General features: G+C 47.7%; 1 protein-coding gene and 1 long non-coding RNA gene across 2 annotated transcripts; one reads left to right on the top strand and one right to left on the bottom strand.

The window, feature by feature from the left end:
• Nucleotides 1-2795: 2795 nt before the first annotated feature.
• On the bottom strand, nucleotides 2796-15356 carry LOC135811812 (protein kinase C, brain isozyme-like). The gene is made up of 4 exons (XM_065325058.1): nucleotides 14991-15356; nucleotides 6403-6510; nucleotides 5133-5273; nucleotides 2796-3880 (listed from the first exon to the last, which is right to left on the bottom strand). The coding sequence occupies exons 1-4, from the start codon at nucleotides 15000-15002 to the stop codon at nucleotides 3545-3547; spliced, it is 597 nt and encodes a 198-aa protein (XP_065181130.1). The 5' UTR covers nucleotides 15003-15356; the 3' UTR covers nucleotides 2796-3544.
• LOC135811813 (uncharacterized) lies at nucleotides 10413-13182 on the top strand. Its single transcript, XR_010552696.1, has 3 exons — nucleotides 10413-10547; nucleotides 10732-11013; nucleotides 12432-13182. It is a non-coding gene; the product is annotated as an uncharacterized LOC135811813 (long non-coding RNA).
• Nucleotides 15357-21263: the final 5907 nt, after the last annotated feature.

Below are 21263 nucleotides of genomic sequence, written 5' to 3'. Positions count from 1 at the left end.
CTCTGAACTAAGTAATAGTTACTTTTAGAATTCTGAAGTAACAATCCCTGGCTTGGCTGGGCTTGCATACAACTGTAGTATATCGGAGCTTCGATTATGACAGTGTAATGCCAGTCCCAAAGGGACTTTCCCTTGCTCAAGATCGAGACAGCACTTCAAAGAGTGCACGGACTAAATCAGATCTTGAACAGTCAGACGTGCACAATTTAGCAGAAAACTGACAAGGAGTACTGAGACATTCCAGGGCATGAAAGACAGCTTGAGCGCTGCTCGATAGCGCTAAAGGCCACCAACTAAACCATAATCTTGAACAATTTAGCACACAATTGACAAGGCGTGCTGACACATTAGAGAGGTTAAGGGCATGTTCGAATAGTCTTCATCAACATTACCGTTCAAACAATTTTTTAAAGGAGATTAGTTGAAGTGCCCCTATAGAACGGTTTCTATCATTTTAGAGTTTTTCAGTGGAATTGTCATGGCGATAATGACATCCGATCGGATCTACAATCTCGACGCACACATGACGTAGCTATTCCAAACTCTTCGCAACTAATTCACCTCTCCCATCGGATGAGGTTGTGGAATTTCGAGGAGTTTCGTTTTCTGAAGAGGCCAATGAGGCACCTCTTCAGAAAAACGAAACTCCTCGAAAAGTCAAAGAGTGACAATTCCAACGCACCCTATTAAAGATGCACGTTATTTCTGACATGACGCGAAAGTTCAGCTCGCGTTATTTGACTCGCGCGTCGAAAAACAACGCGAGTGACCTGCAGCTCACGTCGAAATTTGGAGTTTTACGCCAAATTTGACGTGAAATTGCGCGTCACGTCGAAAATAACGCGCATCTTAATAGAGAGGTTAATAATACATGTATGTTCACGTCAAATTTGGAGTTAAACTCCAAATTTCGATGTGAGCAGCAGGTAACTCGCGTTGTTTTTCGATGACGCGAGCCAAATATCGCGAGCTAAACTTTTGCGTCACATCACTGTCATCAGAAATAACGCGCATCTTTAATTTAACCTCTCTATTGTATTCTCTATCAGTCACGCATAACTCACATCCTGCCTGCCACAGCCTGCTTTGCACAATATTACGTAAAATTACTACCCCTCGTATTTTGGCTACGGCCACAGCGAGAATTTAAACAAATAAAGATTAAAATAATTATTTGCACATGACACATCCGCTCTGCCCTATAGCTATACCTACCCTGGATCTCACTGGCCACGCAAACAGAGCAGTTGTTTGCTGGGCTTGACACTGTACTGGCAAGGAGTTTACAATACAGTAAAACCTGTAACTAAGTCCGTGGTCGGTGGAGTCCCTGGACCTGGTACGTCACCATCATGCACCGCTGCCCAGTGGCAGTGCAGCCCCTACTCAGTAGCTAGCTGTTTGTTTTTGTATTAAAACATAATTATTTATTTTACGAGTTGGGTTTGTGAATAATAGTAAAAAAAAACAACAACAACAAAAACATAGCGACCGCCGACCAGCCCGGTACTGTGGTAGTGGTACAGTGTGTACAGCTACAGGCCACTTCGCCAGGCTCGGACAGTCTCACATTCAGACATGTACATGTTAGGGTCCGGCGGATTCTGCCGGCAGAAAAATTGTCAGAATTCGGTACTTTTTCTGGTACGTTTCATGCATGTTTGGTATGTGGATAAAGAAATGGAGCAGAATTCTAGGAATTGCCCGTCATAAGGTTTGTATGGTTCTGCCAATTTCACTGCTTTTCGAGCAGAATCTGCCACCTTTTCGAGCAGAATCCGCCGGTCCCTAGTACATGTACATGTACATGGCTGTGCGGCGCAAACCTCTAACCACAGAGGCAAGACAGGTACATGTACACAAAGGGAAGTAAACAGGGCTGTTTAACTAAGGACCACTAATGACCGGTTTCTCTGGCCCCAAGGGGTGGTCGTTACTCGTTAGGTAGGGGTGAAACGATTAGTTCGAATATTCGAGTATTCGTTCGAAAATTTCAAACGAGCGAGTATTCGAAATTTTGCACTCGATCGTTTTTTTTATTTTATTTTTTATTTTTTTTAGTATTGGCATTGTATTTTTCAAAAACTTTTTGTTGTACCACTGGTCCACTGGTATGCATGCGTTATGCATGTTTTGAGTCAGTATTTTAAGACTTCGACGATGCGATCACCACGGCAAGTAACGTTCTGAGATATGAAAGTACTGGTGAAAATCGTTACTTTACACTCTGTACAAGACATTGGCGACTTTTGTTCTATGTTCACAGATAATTTCTTTCGAATTGGTCGAGAACTCGCAAATCTAGTGCTTTTGAATTTTGATACAATACTCGAAATAATCGGATACTCGATCGAATATTATGAACGAGTGATCGATTGGTCAAAATAGATACTCGTTTCACCCCTATCGTTAGGCCATGGTAACAATTATCTTTGATTCTCAAGTACGCGCGCACCGATTTTTGGCGGCGCACCGGCGATTTTTTTCAATTTCTAAGCTTGCATATGCATGAAACGGTCAATGCAAAAGGCATGAATCGGGGAGTAGTAAAATACCGGTATTTTTCTACTCCCTGGCCTGAATATTATGAACATGTGACCATGTACATGTACATTACATGTACATGTATGTGTGACCCTATCTTTGGAAACAATACAAAAATTGTGGGAAATAAAATAAAAAATCGCTCGCTCGCACCGATTTTCACAGGCTCAGGACCTGAGACTCAACTTTGTTTTTTACCATGACCTTAGTTACAGGTTATACTCTAGTACAGTGCACCACCACAATACAAGTGCAGAGCAAGGAATTTTGAAATGGCAGGAATGAAACAATTTTTTTAAAACAATTTTACAGCATTGAAGTTAACCACAGAACCGCAACCGGAACAATTCATTTGACCTGCAAAATCGTTTACTGTGAGATCTCAAGTTGACAGCTAACGGCAATTCATCACCGGTGTACCACGGCATGCAAGGCGTTAGAAATTCCTTGTAGGACACGCCGACGTCATGAAAACAAAAACAAAACGAAAGATGCAATGCTCCGCAGTGCTAGCAGTGTGTTCCAAATAAAAATCGGCACTAGGAATTCCGATGCAGGGCTCTCGGCAACTTCAGGAAAGGGCGTGTGGCGGCAATAGTAGGTGCAGCCGAAGCAGCAACATGCCGAGCAAAAACATTAACCGGAGCACTTCAAATGCTACCATGACAACAGCCAGTACACATAATACCATGCCAACAGGCAGTACAATGGATACCAGCAGCTAGTACAAATATTACAATGACAACAGCTAGTACTAATCTAATGATAAGTTACTACTACTACTGGCAGTAGGCATACCAGTGGGAAATTGAGCAATATAATAATAGGAGTGGAACGGCTAGTCGGACCGACTGCAAATGCATGATGTCCCAGGAAATGGTTCTTGAAGCGATGCGAGCGCGGAGGAATGTACCCCACACGCCAGCACAGAGTCACACGAACATGGCAGGCATTGTATGATATACACGGCCGTGAAACAGCAGCACGCCAGGCCAACGCGCTAGGTAGCAGCAGCAGCAGCAGTGGCGTCAGTGGTGTTGGAGGCGGCGGCGCCACTCTCCTCCCTGAGCGGCTCCAGGGGGCTGGTGGGCGAGAACGCCTGGTCCGAGTCGCTGCCGGAAATGCGGCGGGTGATCGCTGCAACGACGGTGTCGCCACTGCGGCCGCGCGCCTCCTGCTCCTGCTCCTCGTCGAAGAAGTCCAGGTTGACGTACGTGAAGCCGAAGAACTCCGTCTGCTTGAGCTGATTGATTACGGTCGTGTCGCATGGTGTGTTCTTCGTCGTCAGCGTCGAGATGAACTCCTTGTCAAAGTTGTCCACACCCTTTGGGCTTTTCTGCAGATCCACAATAGAACAACATACCCTGTTCATGTGTGATGTCTAACTACAGCACAGCTCAATGAAATGCAGTCGCGTCACTCAAGTACAGTCAGACCTCGCCTATCCGGACATTTTTCTGGAAAGCGGACGTGTGTAGTTATGCGAGGTCTGACTGTACCCGCCCGGCGTTGCGCAGCCCGAGACCTGCGAACACTGGGCTGCGGAATGATGCAAGGCGCAAACTTGAGTGACACCGCGACTCATTGAACAGCACTGCAGAGTGTTGCGCCCACTGAAATCTGACCCAAAGGCCAGAAAACAGACGCCCTGGACCAGTTCCGATTACAGCACTGCACGTGTACATGCGTACGTCCAGCCGCATTCGTACGTCTCCCAGGACGTCAAGGGCCGCGCAATTAAGTTGGTGGCACCAAATGTGCACTTCGGGTCGGATCTCACCGAGCACAACTGTTAGCTTGATATGTTCTTGAACAGGTCAGGTGATGCGGCCGCGAATCCGGTTAACTTTTTCTTTTTACAACTGTACAAGCAGATGGCCTCTGGAAGCAGTTTGCCCCTTGCACGCACGCATCACATTCATTGTGCCAACAAAGAAGTTGTATGTCTCGCCGGCGGAGCGCAGCGAGATAGGCGAGAAATGATTTCTCGCGAAATATTTTCAGTTGCAAATATGGCATCTGGTGTGTTCTTTATTGTCGCTTCTTTTCCTGACTTCTTCAGTCAGCTTTGAGTGCCAACAAAGAAGCTCTCACACATCCACAAGCACATGTACTACAGAACATACGTACACAACGAGAGTGGCAATTCGGTCAGCTGTGGGAAAGAGCACCCGTGGCAGAGGGCCTCCTCGCACACACAAAACAACATGGAGAATGATTTTCACTGAACTTTTTGGTAAAACCGTGAAACTCTGACCAATGCAGGTGCTACTGTTAATAATTATGAAAATCAATACACCTTGTCTCCCGCGGCGGGATACGACCAGGACTGATTTATTTACAACGAGCATGCACGTTACAATACAGATGAGAGAGAGAGAGAGAGAGAGAGAGAGTGTGAGAGAGAGAGGGAGAGAGAGAATACAGAGAGAGAGAGAGAGAGAGAGAGAGAGAGAGAGAGAGAGAGAGAGAAAGAGAGGGAGACAATACAGAGAGAGACACTACGGACAGAGACAACACAGAGAGAGACAATACGGAGAAAGACAATGCTGCGACAATCACTTTACACCGCGTCATCAGCACCATACCGTGACGGGCTTGAACGGCGGCGGCATCTCTCTGCTCATCAGCTTAGTCCAGTCCATCGTGTGGTAGAACGGGTGGCTCTTGATGTCGTCCTGACCATTCATGCCCGCACCCAGGCGAGCCTTCGGGCTCTTCTTCATGAACTAGAATTCACAGGCACACCACCATCACTAATGAACAGAGCTACAGTAAAACCTGTCAAGGAGACCACTCTGATAAGGAGACCACCTGTCCTAAAAAACCACTCTGATAAGGCGACCACCTGTCCTGGAGGACCACCACAACCAGGACCAAGGGGTGTTATTTCCAGTCAAATGACCCTGGACAAGGAGACAATCTGTACATGGGGACCGAATTTTGAAGGTCCCTTGAATGGTCGGCTTATATGACAAAGTACACTACTGCCAGGCATCGAAGAACGGCCAGGCTAGAATTTCAACAATTTTTAAGAAAAGCGTAGGCTTGATTTTTTGCAGATAAGAACGGAAACCGTAAATATACACTAGGATGTACACTCAGACGTATAACACTGCATAAATGTACATGTAAGACTGTACCATCGAATAAGAACGAAACTGCTGTGTTCGCTAAAAAAAAGAACGGGCTAGGCTAGAACCCTGACCCCCCCCCCCCCCAGTTCTTTGGTGCCCGACAGTACCGTAAGCAATAAAATTCTCAAACGGCAACAGTGCTTCCTCGCTGTTGCTGAGAGTTTCGTGTCTGAAAGTAACACTGATCAGGCCGCATAGCCAACACTACAGTACACTTGCAACAGTGAGCGTGTGTACTGGGAGAAGGGGGGGGGGGGGGGGGCAGAGGTGACAGAGGTGACAGAGGCATAACACTTCAGCAGGATAACGTAGGTAAGTATCTGAACGAACAAACATTGAAGCCAGCACTTAGTCTCTTCTCTCTCCCCCCCCCCCCCCCCCCCCCAATCCTTCAAGACATACCTATGCGAGCCCTCTAACCGCATAAGATTCTTAGCACAGACCCCCCACAAACACAAAGTGACATACGCACGAGCACGTACACACACACACACACATATATATATATATATACACACACATACATACACGCGCGCGCGCACATACACACGCACATGGACATAAGCAATGAAATGACCTGTGTCAAGAGAACTGCAGATACATAACCACCTGAAGGAAGGTCATAACCCGAACAAGACAGACACACACAAATGTAAGAAGAATCACCACAAAGCCACACCAACAAAGCTGGGCAACAGAATGTACCGTTCGCATGCCTTACCTGCTCACAGATGGACTTGGCCTCCTCGGAGATGTGACGTGGGAAGATGATGTTGCCTTCGATGATCTTACCCACAACCTCATCCTCATCGTCACCTTCGAACGGTGGCTGCACACAAGCACACGCACACACACGCACGCACGCACGCACACACACACAAACACACACACACACACACACACAACTTGCCTTTAAGACTGCAGGTTGATACTTGTTGTACAGTAAAACCTGTCAACGGGCAACCACTCTGATAAGGCGACCACCTGTCCGGAGGACCACTACAACCAGGACCAAGGGATGTTATTTCCAGTCAAATGACCCTGGATAAGGAGACCACCTGGTAACAGAGACCAGGCTTTGAAGGTCCCTTGAGCGGTCGGTCTAGACAGGCTTGACCGTACTAGAGTGAGGTCACTGGAAGTCAGAATGAGCGGATCAAGTCAAGTTCTGGCTACTTAAATCCCACCCCTGGAGCGGTGCGCTCGCATTGCAAAGACCTAGCATGGGATTGTAACAGTACGAAATAAGGAGACCGCTAGAATCGGTGCCCGCACTCGAGTACGAAACGCAGCGGTCGGATTTCAGTCGTCACCTCGGTATACGTGTGGCGAGCGCTGTGCAGCCCTAGCTAGCCCGGTGAACACTGGGTTGCGAAATGGTGCAGGGCACTAACTGGACGCATGCAATGGGACTTTGTCAAGCAGCGCTGTGCATTCGGGTTTTCACCAACGGCGTGAAGCACACTGATTGTAGTCGCCTCATCAGTCAGTGGAATATTAGTTAGAGGGAACATACAAATTGCATTTTCGAATTTGGACTTCCCGGAGAGAATTTCCCAGGCCACCTGCCTCGTACTGCCCTTTACTCTGGCTTCTCTGGCTTTCAAGTGTTCAGTTGTGGAGAGAAATCAGCAAAGAAAAGAGCTGTACGAGGCAGGTGGCCTATTTTCCTAGTAGGGAACATACAAGAGTGTCAAAAAATTGAATATTGAACGGTGACGTGTAGAATAAGACAGGACTGCCCCCCCCCCCCCCCCCCGGCCCGGGCACACATTCAAAAGTCATCAGTGCGAACTTTACGTCACGTGTACCAGTGGCCTCACAGAAAGTAGGACAACATGAATCAGCCATTCAGCCCAAGGGCTAGCGAAAACTTGGGTGCGTGGGTCACTGCATGCTGAACTGAGAAAAAAGCACTTGAAGTTGCACGTTTGTGTTTGGGACTGTCAGACCTCAACAACCAACAAAACTGATTGTTACTTGGGTATTACTGGGAGCGTTTGACTAATTGTTTTTTTTTAAATGATTTCTGAAGCTTGCAGGCATGTGGTGCACCCGGTAAAGAATCCAATTTCAAGATTTGAGGCTAAGCACCCTTTCCGCGTGCTCTGGCTAAGCTACAGTGGAATCGGCTGCTGCAATGCTAAACTCCTCAATGGACGCATGATGCACATCATCATCATCATCATCATCATCATCATCATCATCATCATCAGGGGCGTCATAAGGCAGTGTGGAGTGGTATGACCGGGAGTCGGGGCCGTCCCCGGGGGAAAAATGTTGAATTTTTCGTCCAACAGGCAGTGCTCTCTTTTTTGCTTTCTGGATGAATTGCGCGGACCATCCTGGACGTTTGCGGTTAAGTGAGGTCTGACTGTACAAGCAGACCATTTAGTCAGTGAATAGTTTCGCCCAGCTCCAAAGAAATGGAATCTGAAAATTTCGCCCACGGACTATAATGTTTTTGGAAAAGGTCGACAGATCGACGTTAGTCCAGTATCTAATTTAGTATGAAAACTCGATATACGAAAATGGACTAAAATTCAATTCCTGACAAATATGTCTGCTTTTAGGGTATCTCATACAGTATCTGATACAGCATCTGACACAGTCTCCAGTCTCCGCAAGGTTGGACTGCCGCCAATTGGGGGCGGTATGCAAGCATCTTATCTAAACAACGTACAGGTGGATCGGCAGGCTTCCGTATGTAGTTAACGATCGCTGGGTTGGGCAAACATACTCTAGTCTATACCCCTGTGAGCACACTGCTAAAAAGGACCAGAAATGGGCGTTACGTTGACATTTCACAGTGCCCAAATTTAGACGATCAATTTAACTGATCTAACTAGGATGAGCTAGTTCAGAGACGACTCAAGCTTTTACTGCCCATGGACCTCCCGCAGGAGATTGCGGAGAGGGCTTTTCTCATGCACATCAGGGAATCGTGGCTTCTACAGGACCGGCGGAAGCAGTTTTGGATTGGTCCGGCCATGCCACGGCCGTTCGTACCTTGTGTATGAGGTGATGGGTACACATGACCTCCTCAGCAGTTAACACATGGTGGTCGCCAAAGAGTTGGTCCAGCCATGGCCTGACCAACCATGGCCTGACCAACCAGACCGGTTCTAGCCTAGGAAAACGGCAAAAGTACATACTGCCTGAAACGAAGTGCGTTTTCGACCCAGGGGATAGGAAGTTCTACATGTTCCATGCAACTCGTAATCGGGGTCAAGGCGGCTGGCCCCAAATGCGGCCCAGATTGCGATGCCAAGTACAGACATGCATAAATCGGCCCTGCCCTAGGGGGGAACTGGGGGGCCGCCTGGAAGCACAACACCAATTCAACGTTTTGCCCATGTTGTCTCCCTATACCAGGGCTCCCAGGTGCTGCGTTTCTGCCTTCTCAAACCAGAGCAGTAGCCCGCTAGTAATCAATGCCAGCATGCAGTTGAGTGCAAATAAACTACAGCACAATAATTCAATAGGCCTTATGCACATTGTACAGATGCACGAAATCCCGTATAATCGTGTAGAATCCCGTAGACCCAGTTGGGTGTTGAATGTGCAGGACCCTATTGTGTTTACTGCTATTTCCACTATGAAATGGGCCATGAAGGCATTTCATACGAAATCTTTTTCCGGCAGAGATCTAGCTAGTCGTTAGTTCAATCCCAAAGTGAAGAAGGCTTGAAAAGTGATCGTTTGCCATGAATTGTGAGGCTAAATGGGTCAAACGCGCATGTATAGCACACAATCATGGAACACCCAACCGGGTATGTACACACCTACGGCCATAGTACAGAACTTCGTACATCTGTACAATGTGCATAAGGACTATAGGACATTGTCTTGTCATGATCTTAGATTTTGTTTGTGTTAGATAGGTAGTCTACTGGGGGTCTCCATTTACTTGGAGCATGGACGGTGCAAGTACACTCAGACGTCTCTTATCCGGGCACCTTGGGACCGGGCACTGCCCGTATCTCAGATTTGCCCGTATCTCAGGATAACTCATCTACCAGCGCTGCAGCTACCATGTATCATTATCATTTTTGAAGAAGTTTTTTTGGTGCATATTGCACATGTTCAGGTTACAAAAATAATCCATGGATAAAATGTATGGATTACACAGGTTAGCAGTGACAAATATGCACTTGTGCATTCGGAAAAAAAAGTTCACCCCCCAAATTCGAAGCATTTTTGCCATAGGAACTCTAGCTGAGGGTGGCCGGTAGAGAGACGTGCCCGTACCTGAGGCGTCCGGATAAGAGGCGTTTGAGTGTACCACTCCAGTTGTGATGGCTTGAAGCGGTGTATGCGCTTCCGTCTGTGTCAACCACTGTGAGTAGTGTTACTCAGCAGGGACGCAGGTCGCAGCTCTTGCTGAACAGCGGACAATGGAACCACGTGCTCGCACGAGCGTCTTTACCCCGGCGACGTGTTTCCACCAGGGAGTCGTATAGACCCGGGAGGCGACACGAGGCCTTCCGGGCCGACTATGATTGACTCGCGGCACTTTCTCCCACTTTTCCCTCAGATATCCCCGGTGCGTGCCCTGAGTTATAAACCAACTACTCCGCGTACTTATGCCATGGGACTTTGGGAGTGCACTCCTTGGGGAACGGACTCGTGCAGGATCGATAGGATCGTGGGAAATCGTAGCTCGAAAAGAAGAAGAAGAACGAACTACTTTTCCAAGTATTATAAATTAGTTGCATTTGATGATCGTGATTGAGGCAGAGAGTGCTGCTGATCGCGATCCAGATCCGGGTCAAGAATCACCTCCTGATCCTAAGGAAACCTCAGCTGACGTAGATCTACGTTCTCTTCGCGTGAACGCTCAGTCTGTATTGGCTTGGGCCACAGGTATGGTTTGAATTCTAATTTTCTATGTTATTATATTTTTCAATTTGTCTTGAAACTTTCAACCTTGCTACTTAGCGGCTTCTGATCTGGTGCGCGTACTGCATTAAAAGTTGCGAATATTCATGAATTGGAAGAAATACTTGTGGGTTGATAGAGTGCAGTACTTGTTCAATGGTTTCTACAGAGCGTTCCGAATCCCAGCCGCTAAAGACCCACAGAAGGCAAGAAGCTTGCGTTGCAAAGCTGCTGTCCCGCCTGACTGCGGAGAAAGAAGACTCGTTTATGGTTGTTCTACAGCCGCTGCTGACGTCCATCAGCTCTGTCCTGCTCCCAGCTGCAGATAGGCCTGGATTTCAATGAGTCGTGTCCCAACTCCGGTGTGAACGATTTCCCGACGTCAAGACGAAGTGGGGTCAAGTCATGGGTGTTGCAAGGAAGCTGTCACAAGATGATCCGGTATTGAGCGGTAGGTTTTGTAAAGCTGCTCTAACATTTGGATCCTATAAATTATAACATTAAATTATTTTTTGTATTCACGAAGCCATGCCCAAGACGTGCGACATAGCGTGCGTTCGTGTGTATGTGTGTGCGTGCGTGTGTATATTGTGTGCGTGTGTGCGCGCTTGTGTATGTCGTAAAATCCCGCCAGAGCACCCCTACCTCCGGAACCATTCGAGTAGATCCATTTTGGGAGGGGCGGATGGGCGAGTCCTGCTTGCCGCATTCAGTACTACATGAAAAAGTACTCACCCTAAGAAAACTGTGCGTGCGTCTCGTACACCCAACAAAAGTCAAGAGCTGGGAGTCGTACAAATCCATCAAAACTTAGGGTGTGTGCGATCTCTGGTCAAGAGGGTGGGAACTGTTGCGTACATTTCCAACCAGGTTGTAGACGCGTCTGCAGTACAGTACGACCTCACACTTCACATAGTCATACGAGGATACAACTCTATTGATAGATAAGATAACGTGCTTGTAGATCTCTGCCATGCCAAAGTTGCATTCAGTAGAGGTAGTAGTCTCTGTTAAACGTGTTTGCCATTGGCTCACGGCACTTGTAGCAGCTGATCGGACGATGCAAATGGACTCCCAGTCCACATTAGCTGGTTCTTGATATGCCTTAGAAAATATACCATGGCACGCACTTTCCACTGTTGTTACATAGGGCCGGGCGTGTGTTGTCCTGAGCTTGCCACGATACTTTCCGATCTGTCCATCTCCTCTCCTGTTAAGTTGAAATTATTTGAAGAGCTGATGGCTGGTAACTTGCTGGTCAGCTGGTAGGAATACGTTTGAAAGTGTTGCTGCTGATTTGTACATTGAATTGCCCGAGTGACGTGGCCTTGAGTAGTCTTCCCCAGCAATGAACTGAAGAGTAGCATGTGTATTGAATTCTCTTGTTGCCGGTTCATCGGCCCCTCTCCAGGACACCGGACTAGACTGAATTACTGGCGTCCTTTCATCGGCCTGCTTTTCGCCTCGAACTTCACGAGTCTTGAAATCTGGACCCAACATAATAAAAGTGGGACTCAATTGCGCAGTTCAGACGATAAATTGATGCAATAAGGGGTCATCGCAAAAGTGATGAGTCATCCCTGAAAAAAACATCATTCATTTCGTACTCGGACCTCCTCTCCACCCTCCGAAATGAATGGACGACGAAAATCGCATGCATGTACATGTGTATGCATAGCGTCAGTCGACTGAGATTTTAGCTCCCCCCCCCCCCCCCCCCCCCCCCCTGGAACGATCTTCGTTTCAGGGACGACCAAAAACTTGTGTGACCACTGACTTTCTTTCTCTGTTATCAAGCAGTATGCATTATTTGTAACAGTAATTACTTGTCTGTGTCATGTGGATGCATTGTCTTATTTCCTTTTTCAGGCTACAGCAGAACCGAGAGAACGAAATGTACGTCGCAATCAAGCTATGTCGTTGCCATCTTCTATGTGCCATGCGTTACCTGATGTGCCAGCCTGCTATGTCGGATACCGCTAACCATGCATCGACTAGGCGCCAGGCGCGAACTGATGGTGGTGGTGGTGGTGGTGGTGAGAAGGAGAGCTATGTGCCAGAATAACTTTGCAGTTTAGAGAGCGTGTCTGGGCAGGCGTGTATTTACCCCCATATTGCCAGGTGTGTATTTACCACCATATGAACCAACCATAAGTGCAGTTGCAGTGGAGTCTTCAACTTCATTCTCCCGAGTCAAGCTCCTTGTGAAGACATCTAAGAAGAAGATTGCCTGATGAGTCCAGCCGGGACGAAAGGTACGTCGCAATCAAGCTATGTTGTTGCTGTGTCATCTGCTATGCGCCATACGCTACCTGATGTACCAGCCTGCTATGTCGGACACCACTCACCCTGCATCGACTAGGCGCCAGACGCGAACTGATGATGGTGGTGGTGGCGGGAAGGAGAGCTCTGTGCCAGAATAACTTTTCAGTTTAGAGAGCGTGTGTAGGCAGGTGTGTATTTACCGCCGTATGAATCAACCACAGTACGATCAGCTGACGTTATAACTTATAAGGATGATCTCGTGCAGCGATATTATTGATATTTTTTAAGTCTTTTCTAAGGACTCTCCACTGCAGCGTTTTCTTTCCACTCGGTTCTCTTCTTTTCATCGCTCAGCTTGCACTTGCAATGCTTATATATACTGATCAATCCCGTTCAATTTTCCGTGCATTTTCTCAAAATCCATAGCGCGGACGAAGTAGTGATTTTCCGTACAAATATGGAAAATACGGATGGTTGATAGCACTGTGTTGAGGCAGCTATTGTTGACTTTATTTGGAATTAATTCTGTCGTATTTGCACACATTCCTGAGTGCAAGTATTACTATTAGCATCCAATGTGTGTTATCTGTGCGAGCTTCTAACCTTGTGAACATTCACTGAAGGTTCGGTTGGTGGCGCACAAGATCTTCCGGGATGGCTCTTGCGGGCTCTCAGCCCTGCGTTCACTGCATAAAACTTGGCAGAACAGTTCAAGTTTCAATTTAGGCCATTTCCTCACTCTGTGACTCCCAATATTTCACATGTGCAATGATTATAAGTATTGTAGATCACTGGGACAGCGCCACTTTGTTAGCCGATGTTAGTCCTGAACAAAAATTGACTTCATTGCCCTAAAGGTGAGAAGAAATAATTGGGACTATTTGTGAAGGAAAACTTTGGAAAATGTAATTTCGAATAAAAGTTATTTCGTTTATCTGGATAGGTCCAATATTTCACAAATATGCAATATAAGTATTGTAGATCACTGGGACAGGGCAACTTGGTCGGTCGAAGTTAGTCACGAGGAAAAAATTACTTCATTGCCCTAAAGGTGAGAACAAATTGGGACTATTTGTGAAGGAAAACTTTGGAAAATGTAATTTCGAATATAAGTCATTTCGTTTATCTGGATAGGTCCAATATTTCACAAATGTGCAATATAAGTATTGTAGATCACTGGGACAGGGCAACTTGGTCGGTCGAAGTTAGTCACGAGGAAAAAAATTACTTCATTGCCCTAAAGGTGAGAAAATATTGAGGCAATTTGTAAAGAAAGGATTACCTCATCTTAGGTGGTCAAAGTGCCTCAGAGTTCGAGTGGCAGTGCAAAGCCAGTGAGTAAGCCAGCGAACAAGACCCTTTACTGTATTAGTGAACTCCTCAGCGATGGCCACAGATGGCTGTATTTCGGCGATGGAGATCGAAAGTCTGACCACTGTTCAGCGAAAGGACGAAGACGACGCTATGTACGGATTTCCCGGGCGCTATGACCTATGTACGGACTTGTCCCACACCGAGCAGGTCGTAATATTTTGAATCGTTGAGTCGATCATGGTTGTGCACAAGTGATGCGCGTGTCGCCTCCCGGGTCTATACGACTCCCTGGTTTCCACGCTGTCAAACTAGTAATGGAAAAAACGGCGAAGGCGAGAAGGCAGGCAGTGTTCCGGTGTGCACTCGCATTATCAGCAGGTGACACGAACAGGTCGAGCAGTACCAGACGCAACGACCAATTATTAATATTATTTTAGTATTTTTGATTTTACTGATCAAGAGTTCTGTTTGTTCGAGTGTGTTTTGTTTGCCACGCCGCTCACGGAACGTGAACAAGCGCTTCTGCAACAAACACTATAACTTTCTGATCGCTTGGTCACAACATAAACGAAGTAAGTAATTTTGCTGATTTAGAAATCGGAATACATCGCATTATAGGAGGGATAATTACTGGTGACTTCGAAGTAGGGCAATCGAGTTATCCCGACATAGATACGACGAGCGCTCTCGCTGATGAGTACATCAAGGTAGTCACGCACACACACACCCAGAAAATTAATTGCACCTAAAAGTAAAAGCCTAGTAAAAGGCTAAAAGCTAGAAATGCCAGAGCAGCTAGAAAAGCTCCAGGTTTCCCAGCGGACTCACCCGGAATCACACAGCACTCACCAGGATCGACATAGCCAGGACCCTGGCCGTTGTAGTCGTTGCGAATGTGCTCGTCTGCCACGCCGAAGTTCGCCATCTCGACGTCGTCTCTGACCATGCGATCGGAGCTCCGCTGACTCGGCGGGAACATGTTCGCCTGCCAGTCGCCTTGGTCCGTCATTCTTCCACTTCGCTAGTCAACAGTGTGCCCCTACCCTGCAGACAAGTCACTGCAGCCACCACTAAAGGGAGACTGAATTTTTCGTGAAGGTTCAGGCTCACCCACGCCGCGATTGCTTGGCCCCACTCACTCAGCACAATATCAAAACTCTCAACATCTCAGCCAGCGTGGTTCTTGATTGTTGGCCACCGGAACGAAAGGGTGACAAAATAAAAATAATTGATGCGAACCCGCGATATTCATGTTAAAACAAAATGGCGTCACGATTTATTGAAAGTGGTATAGTTGGTGGAACGAGTGTTCAAAACCATTTGAACTTCATACTGTTCGTCTTCTTTTTGACATGCTCTCTTTCCATCGTCCTTAGCTTTTGTTTGTTGTGAGCTGTTTTGGCTTTCTCCTATACTTCTGGGGGATGCCAAGTGATGGTTTTGATAGGCTGGTGATGGCTGTGAGTGAGAGGTTGCCGATCGGCGTCGTCCTCGCTATAGCGATGAAAATACTAGTTACTGCGAACCTGGCAGATATCACAACACGTCAGTGCGTCCAGGAGCAAAGGAATCTTGGGTTTTCACTGAAATCTAGTTCCTCCAGCATCGTGTAGCCCACCGTCGGTGAATGGCCGTCCAGAAAGGTCGAACCTGGTCTTCTGCAGCACCTCGCAGTCCTGCGAGGCACACCGTGTACGCCTGCCATGTACGGTACAAATATAACTCATGCAATAGTGGACTCTACAGTGATGAGGCTCAGCCTGTATGCTGCAAAAGACACAGGAAATGTGACTGGTGTCTGTACACTCAGTGACTGGACGCCAACACCCCAGTCTTCTCCTGCAGGATCTGTTTGACATTGACATTATGCAGTGGGTCGGCATTGACCTGGTTTGGCAGCTATCGTAATAGTATCTGCCTGGTTGGATGTAGCAGGTTGGCGTTTGCTCGTCGTCCAGTCCGGAATTTTCTTGTAACTCACGGTGGAGTACGCGCAGGGTTTGTGATCATCCCTGTTCACTTCAATATTATCAAACACAACGTTCCCTTTGTCACTCATCTTATCCTAAGTACTGAATTTGCTGACAATATTGCACCACACTTGTCACAACCTACCGCCACTGCTGGCGGTGGCGACTGGTTCATCAATGGCGGTGACCAGGCTGACTGACTAGCTTCGAGACAGCGGCCTCGTTGTCCACCCCGCGACAGCCCAAAGGTTGATTTTATCGATCCAGCCTCAGCGTCATGTTGACGATGCCCTAGTGACTGTGTGTCATGGATTGCCTTGCCATCAGCGGTCATTGCTGTCCACCTTGGTGCAGCCCTCAACAACTGGCTCAGCCCATGGGAGTCTCAAGTGGACAAAGTTGTTGCCAAAGTAGCTCAGAAGATTGGTGCATCGTGGTGTAGGTGAGCACATAACTAGGACTTCCCAGCGCCTATATGTGACATGCTGTACTGCACATTCTTTTCAGCACTGCAAGGCCGGCAGCTGGACAGACTGCAGGGGCCGCGCACATGCAGGCCGCCTGTTGCCAGTGCAGCATTCTGGAACGTTCCTTCCTTCTGAGATCCGTGGAATATTAACTTTCTTTGCTTCAAAGCAAGTTGCTTACCTTCCTGTTGTGCTCCCAGTGTCCTTACAACAATAACCTACAGCAATGTTTTATTTTATTTTCCATTCCCCAACCAATGAATACTACAATGTCGATTCTATTTCTGAATACTTTAGTGTGTGCCCGCGCACGCACGTGTGTGTGTGTGTATACATCACTCGCCACTCGAAGTTCTGCTCCCCATTACTGGAACACTGCCTGTTCTTTCAGGACCTGCCATCATCTGCGGATGGGCATTCAATGATTGTATTGTGTGTGTGTGTGTGTGTGTGTGTTTCATTCAGAATCAGATCCGCTATCGTTGCTATAAGAGAATATCTGTGGTGAAACTTCACATCCAGTGCATTTGTAGATTTGCGTGCTTTTCTCGCCACGGGCGCATACATGGGACATTGTGTGTGTGCGTCTGTGTGTATGGGGATATTGTCTGTATCGGCTTTTGGTACTAATGTTCAGGTCTGTGCTTGCATGTGTGAACATGAAATTGTTTGGTTCTGTGCATGCTATTGCTATGTTGTATATTATTGTATGTATGTGTGCATTTCCACGAACAGTGTAGATGAGCGTGGAGAGTGCATTCATCCCTCATCAACCACTTCCCCTTGGGCTTACGAGAGTTTTTCTGCGTACCTCTCATTTTTGTTTGTTTCTCTCTGATACTGTATTGATGCCGGTACCTGTACCTCGATGTGTTCCTCTATCTGCAGTCGCCTTTATCCTTCGGTCAAGTTAACGTTTATTGTGCTCTATCTATCGTGCGAATCAAAATAAACAATAATAACACAAGTCATGCTAGAGTGACGACATGTGCGTGTAGTAGGGTTGATGTGATGGGACGTTATAATGAGGTGGAACAGAACACACATTGGGCAGATTGATTGGGCATCATTGATTGTGCTCAGTCTAAACAGTGAACATAATAATTATCTCCAGTGACAGACTGTAGCGGCTAGCCTCCAATAGGTAGCTGGCACTAGTCGCTACTGCTTGTTTGACAGGTGCCGCCAGAACCCCTGTTGTGTCATGCTATAGATGCATATGCCCTATTCTGGGGCATACTGAGGTACTTTGATTTTGTTGACTGCATGTAGACATCAATAGTAGTACTCGTAGACCTTGGCTCTGTGTAGGTCAACCACCATCGCATGGATCGATCGGTGACTATGCACTTGGAGGTTGGAATAGCCCGCGCTGAACAGATCTTGCCATGGCCCAGGGAGTAAACTCGCTTACTCGACTATCCCGGTTTTAGTCATCCAGCATGAGTGGCGCAATTTGTCCATACCATGTTGCGAGCTCACAGTTGTTTGGGCAGGTTTTGAGCTGCACCACGAAACAAAGCGAAATAAGCGCGACTGTAGAGCAAGGAAGCGGCGAAACGGCACTTCCAGGACGAGACAGGCAGTAGACATGTGTTCACAGCATGAGCAACCTCTCAAACCCTGCTGGTACTCCACAGTTACAGGAAAATGTCGGACTGGACGACGAGCCAATGCAAACCTGCTACATTCACCCAGGCAGATACCTGCCAAACCAGGCCAATGTCGACCCACTGCATACCGGTATGTCAATGCCAAACAGATCCTGCAGGAGAAGACTGGGATATTGGCGTCCAGTGTACAGACACCAGTCACATTTCCTGTGTCTTTTGCAGCGTACAGGGTAGACTCATCACTATAGAATCCACTACTTCGTGATTTTTATTTGTAGAATACATGACAGGCGTATTCAGTGTGCCTCGCAGGACTGCGAGATGCTGCAGAAGACCAGGTTCGACCTTTCTGGACGGCCATTCACCGACGGTGGGCTACACGATGCTGGAGGAACTAGATTTCAGTGAAAACCCAAGATTCCTTTGCTCCTGGACGCTCTGACGTGTTGTGATATCTACCAGGTTCGCAGTAACTAGTATTTTCATCGCTATAGCGAGGACGACGCCGATCGGCAACCTCTCACTCACAGCCATCACCAGCCTATCAAAACCATCACTTGGCATCCCCCAGAGGTATAGGAGAAAGCCAAAACAGCTCACAACAAACAAAAGCTAAGGACGATGGAAAGAGAGCATGTCAAAAAGAAGACGAACAGTATGAAGTTCAAATGGTTTTGAACACTCGTTCCACCAACTATACCACTTTCAATAAATCGTGACGCCATTTTGTTTTAACACGCATACGGTCCACTCCCATCAGGAAACACTCCCTGCACTCGTGAGCCTAATGTCTAAAGATGCGGCAATCAGCACCAGCCTCCAGTGCATCTCGCTGCGACTCGTACCAGAACTCAGCAGGAGGCTGGACACGTCTACACGGACGGTCCACCTAGCTAGCTAGATACAGCCGCTGACGTAGAGTAACGATGTAATTGTTACGTGAGTTGGAGGTAGGTCTACTAGTACTACATTGTAGGTGTGTGCTGACAAACGAGCTACGTGCAAACAAAGCCAAGTCAATGATAAATTCGCTAGTCGAGAGATAAAGATTTGACCCATTCCAAGGCTGTCGTCGTGCACACACAATTTTTTTGTCGACTGACTCAGTGACTGCATGCAGACGACGACTGACTCTGTAGACGATAGACTGACTGACTGACTGACTGACTGGCTCTGTGGATAGTCTGTACTACTAGTACTAGTCTGGAGTGTGGTCTAGCGTAGACTGCTGTTAGTACAGGTTTTGTTGACTTGTGGCTTGTGCAGGGCAGATGCAGAGAGGTGTAAGTGATAGACCTGCATGATACAGCGTAGCCCTGTGCCTGTGGGCCTGTTGTCACCACTTGCCTCGACAGATCGCCACATGGCACATGCACACCACACTCTGACCTTCAACTTCAAGCCAGGCTAGCCGGCTGTATTCACTGTTCAGCCAGGCTCCACGTGAGTGCGATGGTGATTGCGATCTCAACTAATAATCAGTGATAACTGTTACTTCAAGACGAGGGCTACTAGTACTAGTACTAGGGCCAAGGCAAGTGCCAAGATAAGCCTGGCACAGACACTAGAATTAGTAACTAAATTAATGCTAATACCCGTGGTAGTAGTAGAAATAAAACTAAAAGAGACTGATTTCGTTCCAGCCTAGCGCCTAGCGCCTGGGCCCTGGTTGGCATGCAATCATGGAGTACCGCATCCTGCGGCATCGTGCGCACTCACACGGCCGGCCAGCTACTACATGCGGTGACGCTCTTGCCCTGGTGCCTGATGAGTGATGGCCTGATTGGCCTGCCCGTGGGGGCCCGGGCGGAGGAGTAGGCCTGGTACCAGGCCAGAGGCAGGGGCAGTGCTAGACGCTGAGCTGAGCGGAGTGCCAGACGCTAGACTACTGAGTACTGTCCCAGTTGATCTAGTAGTAGTAGTACTAGTAGTAGTAGTAGTAGTAGTACTGACTACAAAAATGATCCAACGTCAGATTGGCTGGTGAAGGTTTCAGATGAGATGTGGAATTCGTGCGCCTCTGGAGGTGGTGTGTGAGTACCAAATGATGGTTCCTGCCGAGTAGATCTACATGTACATGTACATGTGTACCTGCTGGGCGAGTTGAATGTGCAGGCGGACTGGCGGACCATTACATTGGTCGAGGCTGAATTTCGACTCGGAATGGAAGTTGAGCCCTCTGGTTTGCTCCAGTGCATATCACCAGTGCCGGAAGTCGATCTTCTTGCCTCTCTCGGGTCACGACTCTCGGGTCACGACACAGTTGCCTCGCTATGTCAGCTGGCAACTGGACTCGTTTGCTTGGAGGATCGATGCGTTCACTCTCAGTTGGTCCGACCTCCGCGGTAACGCATTTCCTCCATTCAGTCTGATATCGCGCCGTCTGCGAAAGGTGGCGCGGGAGGAGGTGTCCATGTGTCTAATGATCACACCGATGTGGCGGGGTGCTCCCTGGTTTCCTCAGCTGTTGGACTTGTGTGTGGAGACTCCCATACTCCTCCCTCACAGTCCAGAGCTCTGGACGAATGCCCTCGGCGAGCCATATCCACTGGCACGGGCACTGGTGGTGGCACAACAGCTACGGCGCTGCAATTCTATGCTCAAGACAGTACTTCAAATCGCCTTTGTATAAAATTGATTTCTGCCAATTGGCTAGGGGTGTGCGGATAATGCTCGAAACGGTGGCAGATTCTGCTCGAAAAGCAGTGAAATCGGCAGAACCATACAAACCTTATGGCGGGCAATTCCTCGAATTCAGCTCCATTTCTTTATCCACATACCAAACATGCATGAAACTTACCAGAAAAGTACCGAATTCTGCCAATTTTTCTGCCGGCATGATCCGCATAATTATGCCTACAATTGGCGCACAACCTCCTCCTCCTTGCCCTTTTTCGGCGGTAAAATCGGAGGGATAGCCATGGCTAAGCGCCGGAGTAAGCGGTGTGGTGGGAGGGACTGTTATATCTCCGCTCTCCGCTCTTCATAAAATCCCCACTTCACAGCACAATGTGCCATTGCTTGTGAAATGGGACAGTGCATATCGGAGCTTCGAGCTTCGATGTAACAGTG

This window comes from Sycon ciliatum, chromosome 3, assembly GCF_964019385.1.
Source record: "Sycon ciliatum chromosome 3, ocSycCili1.1, whole genome shotgun sequence".
NCBI classification, from domain to species: domain Eukaryota; kingdom Metazoa; phylum Porifera; class Calcarea; order Leucosolenida; family Sycettidae; genus Sycon; species Sycon ciliatum.
Note: the sequence above shows the minus strand (reverse complement) of the source record. Positions and strands in the feature narration are given on the sequence as shown.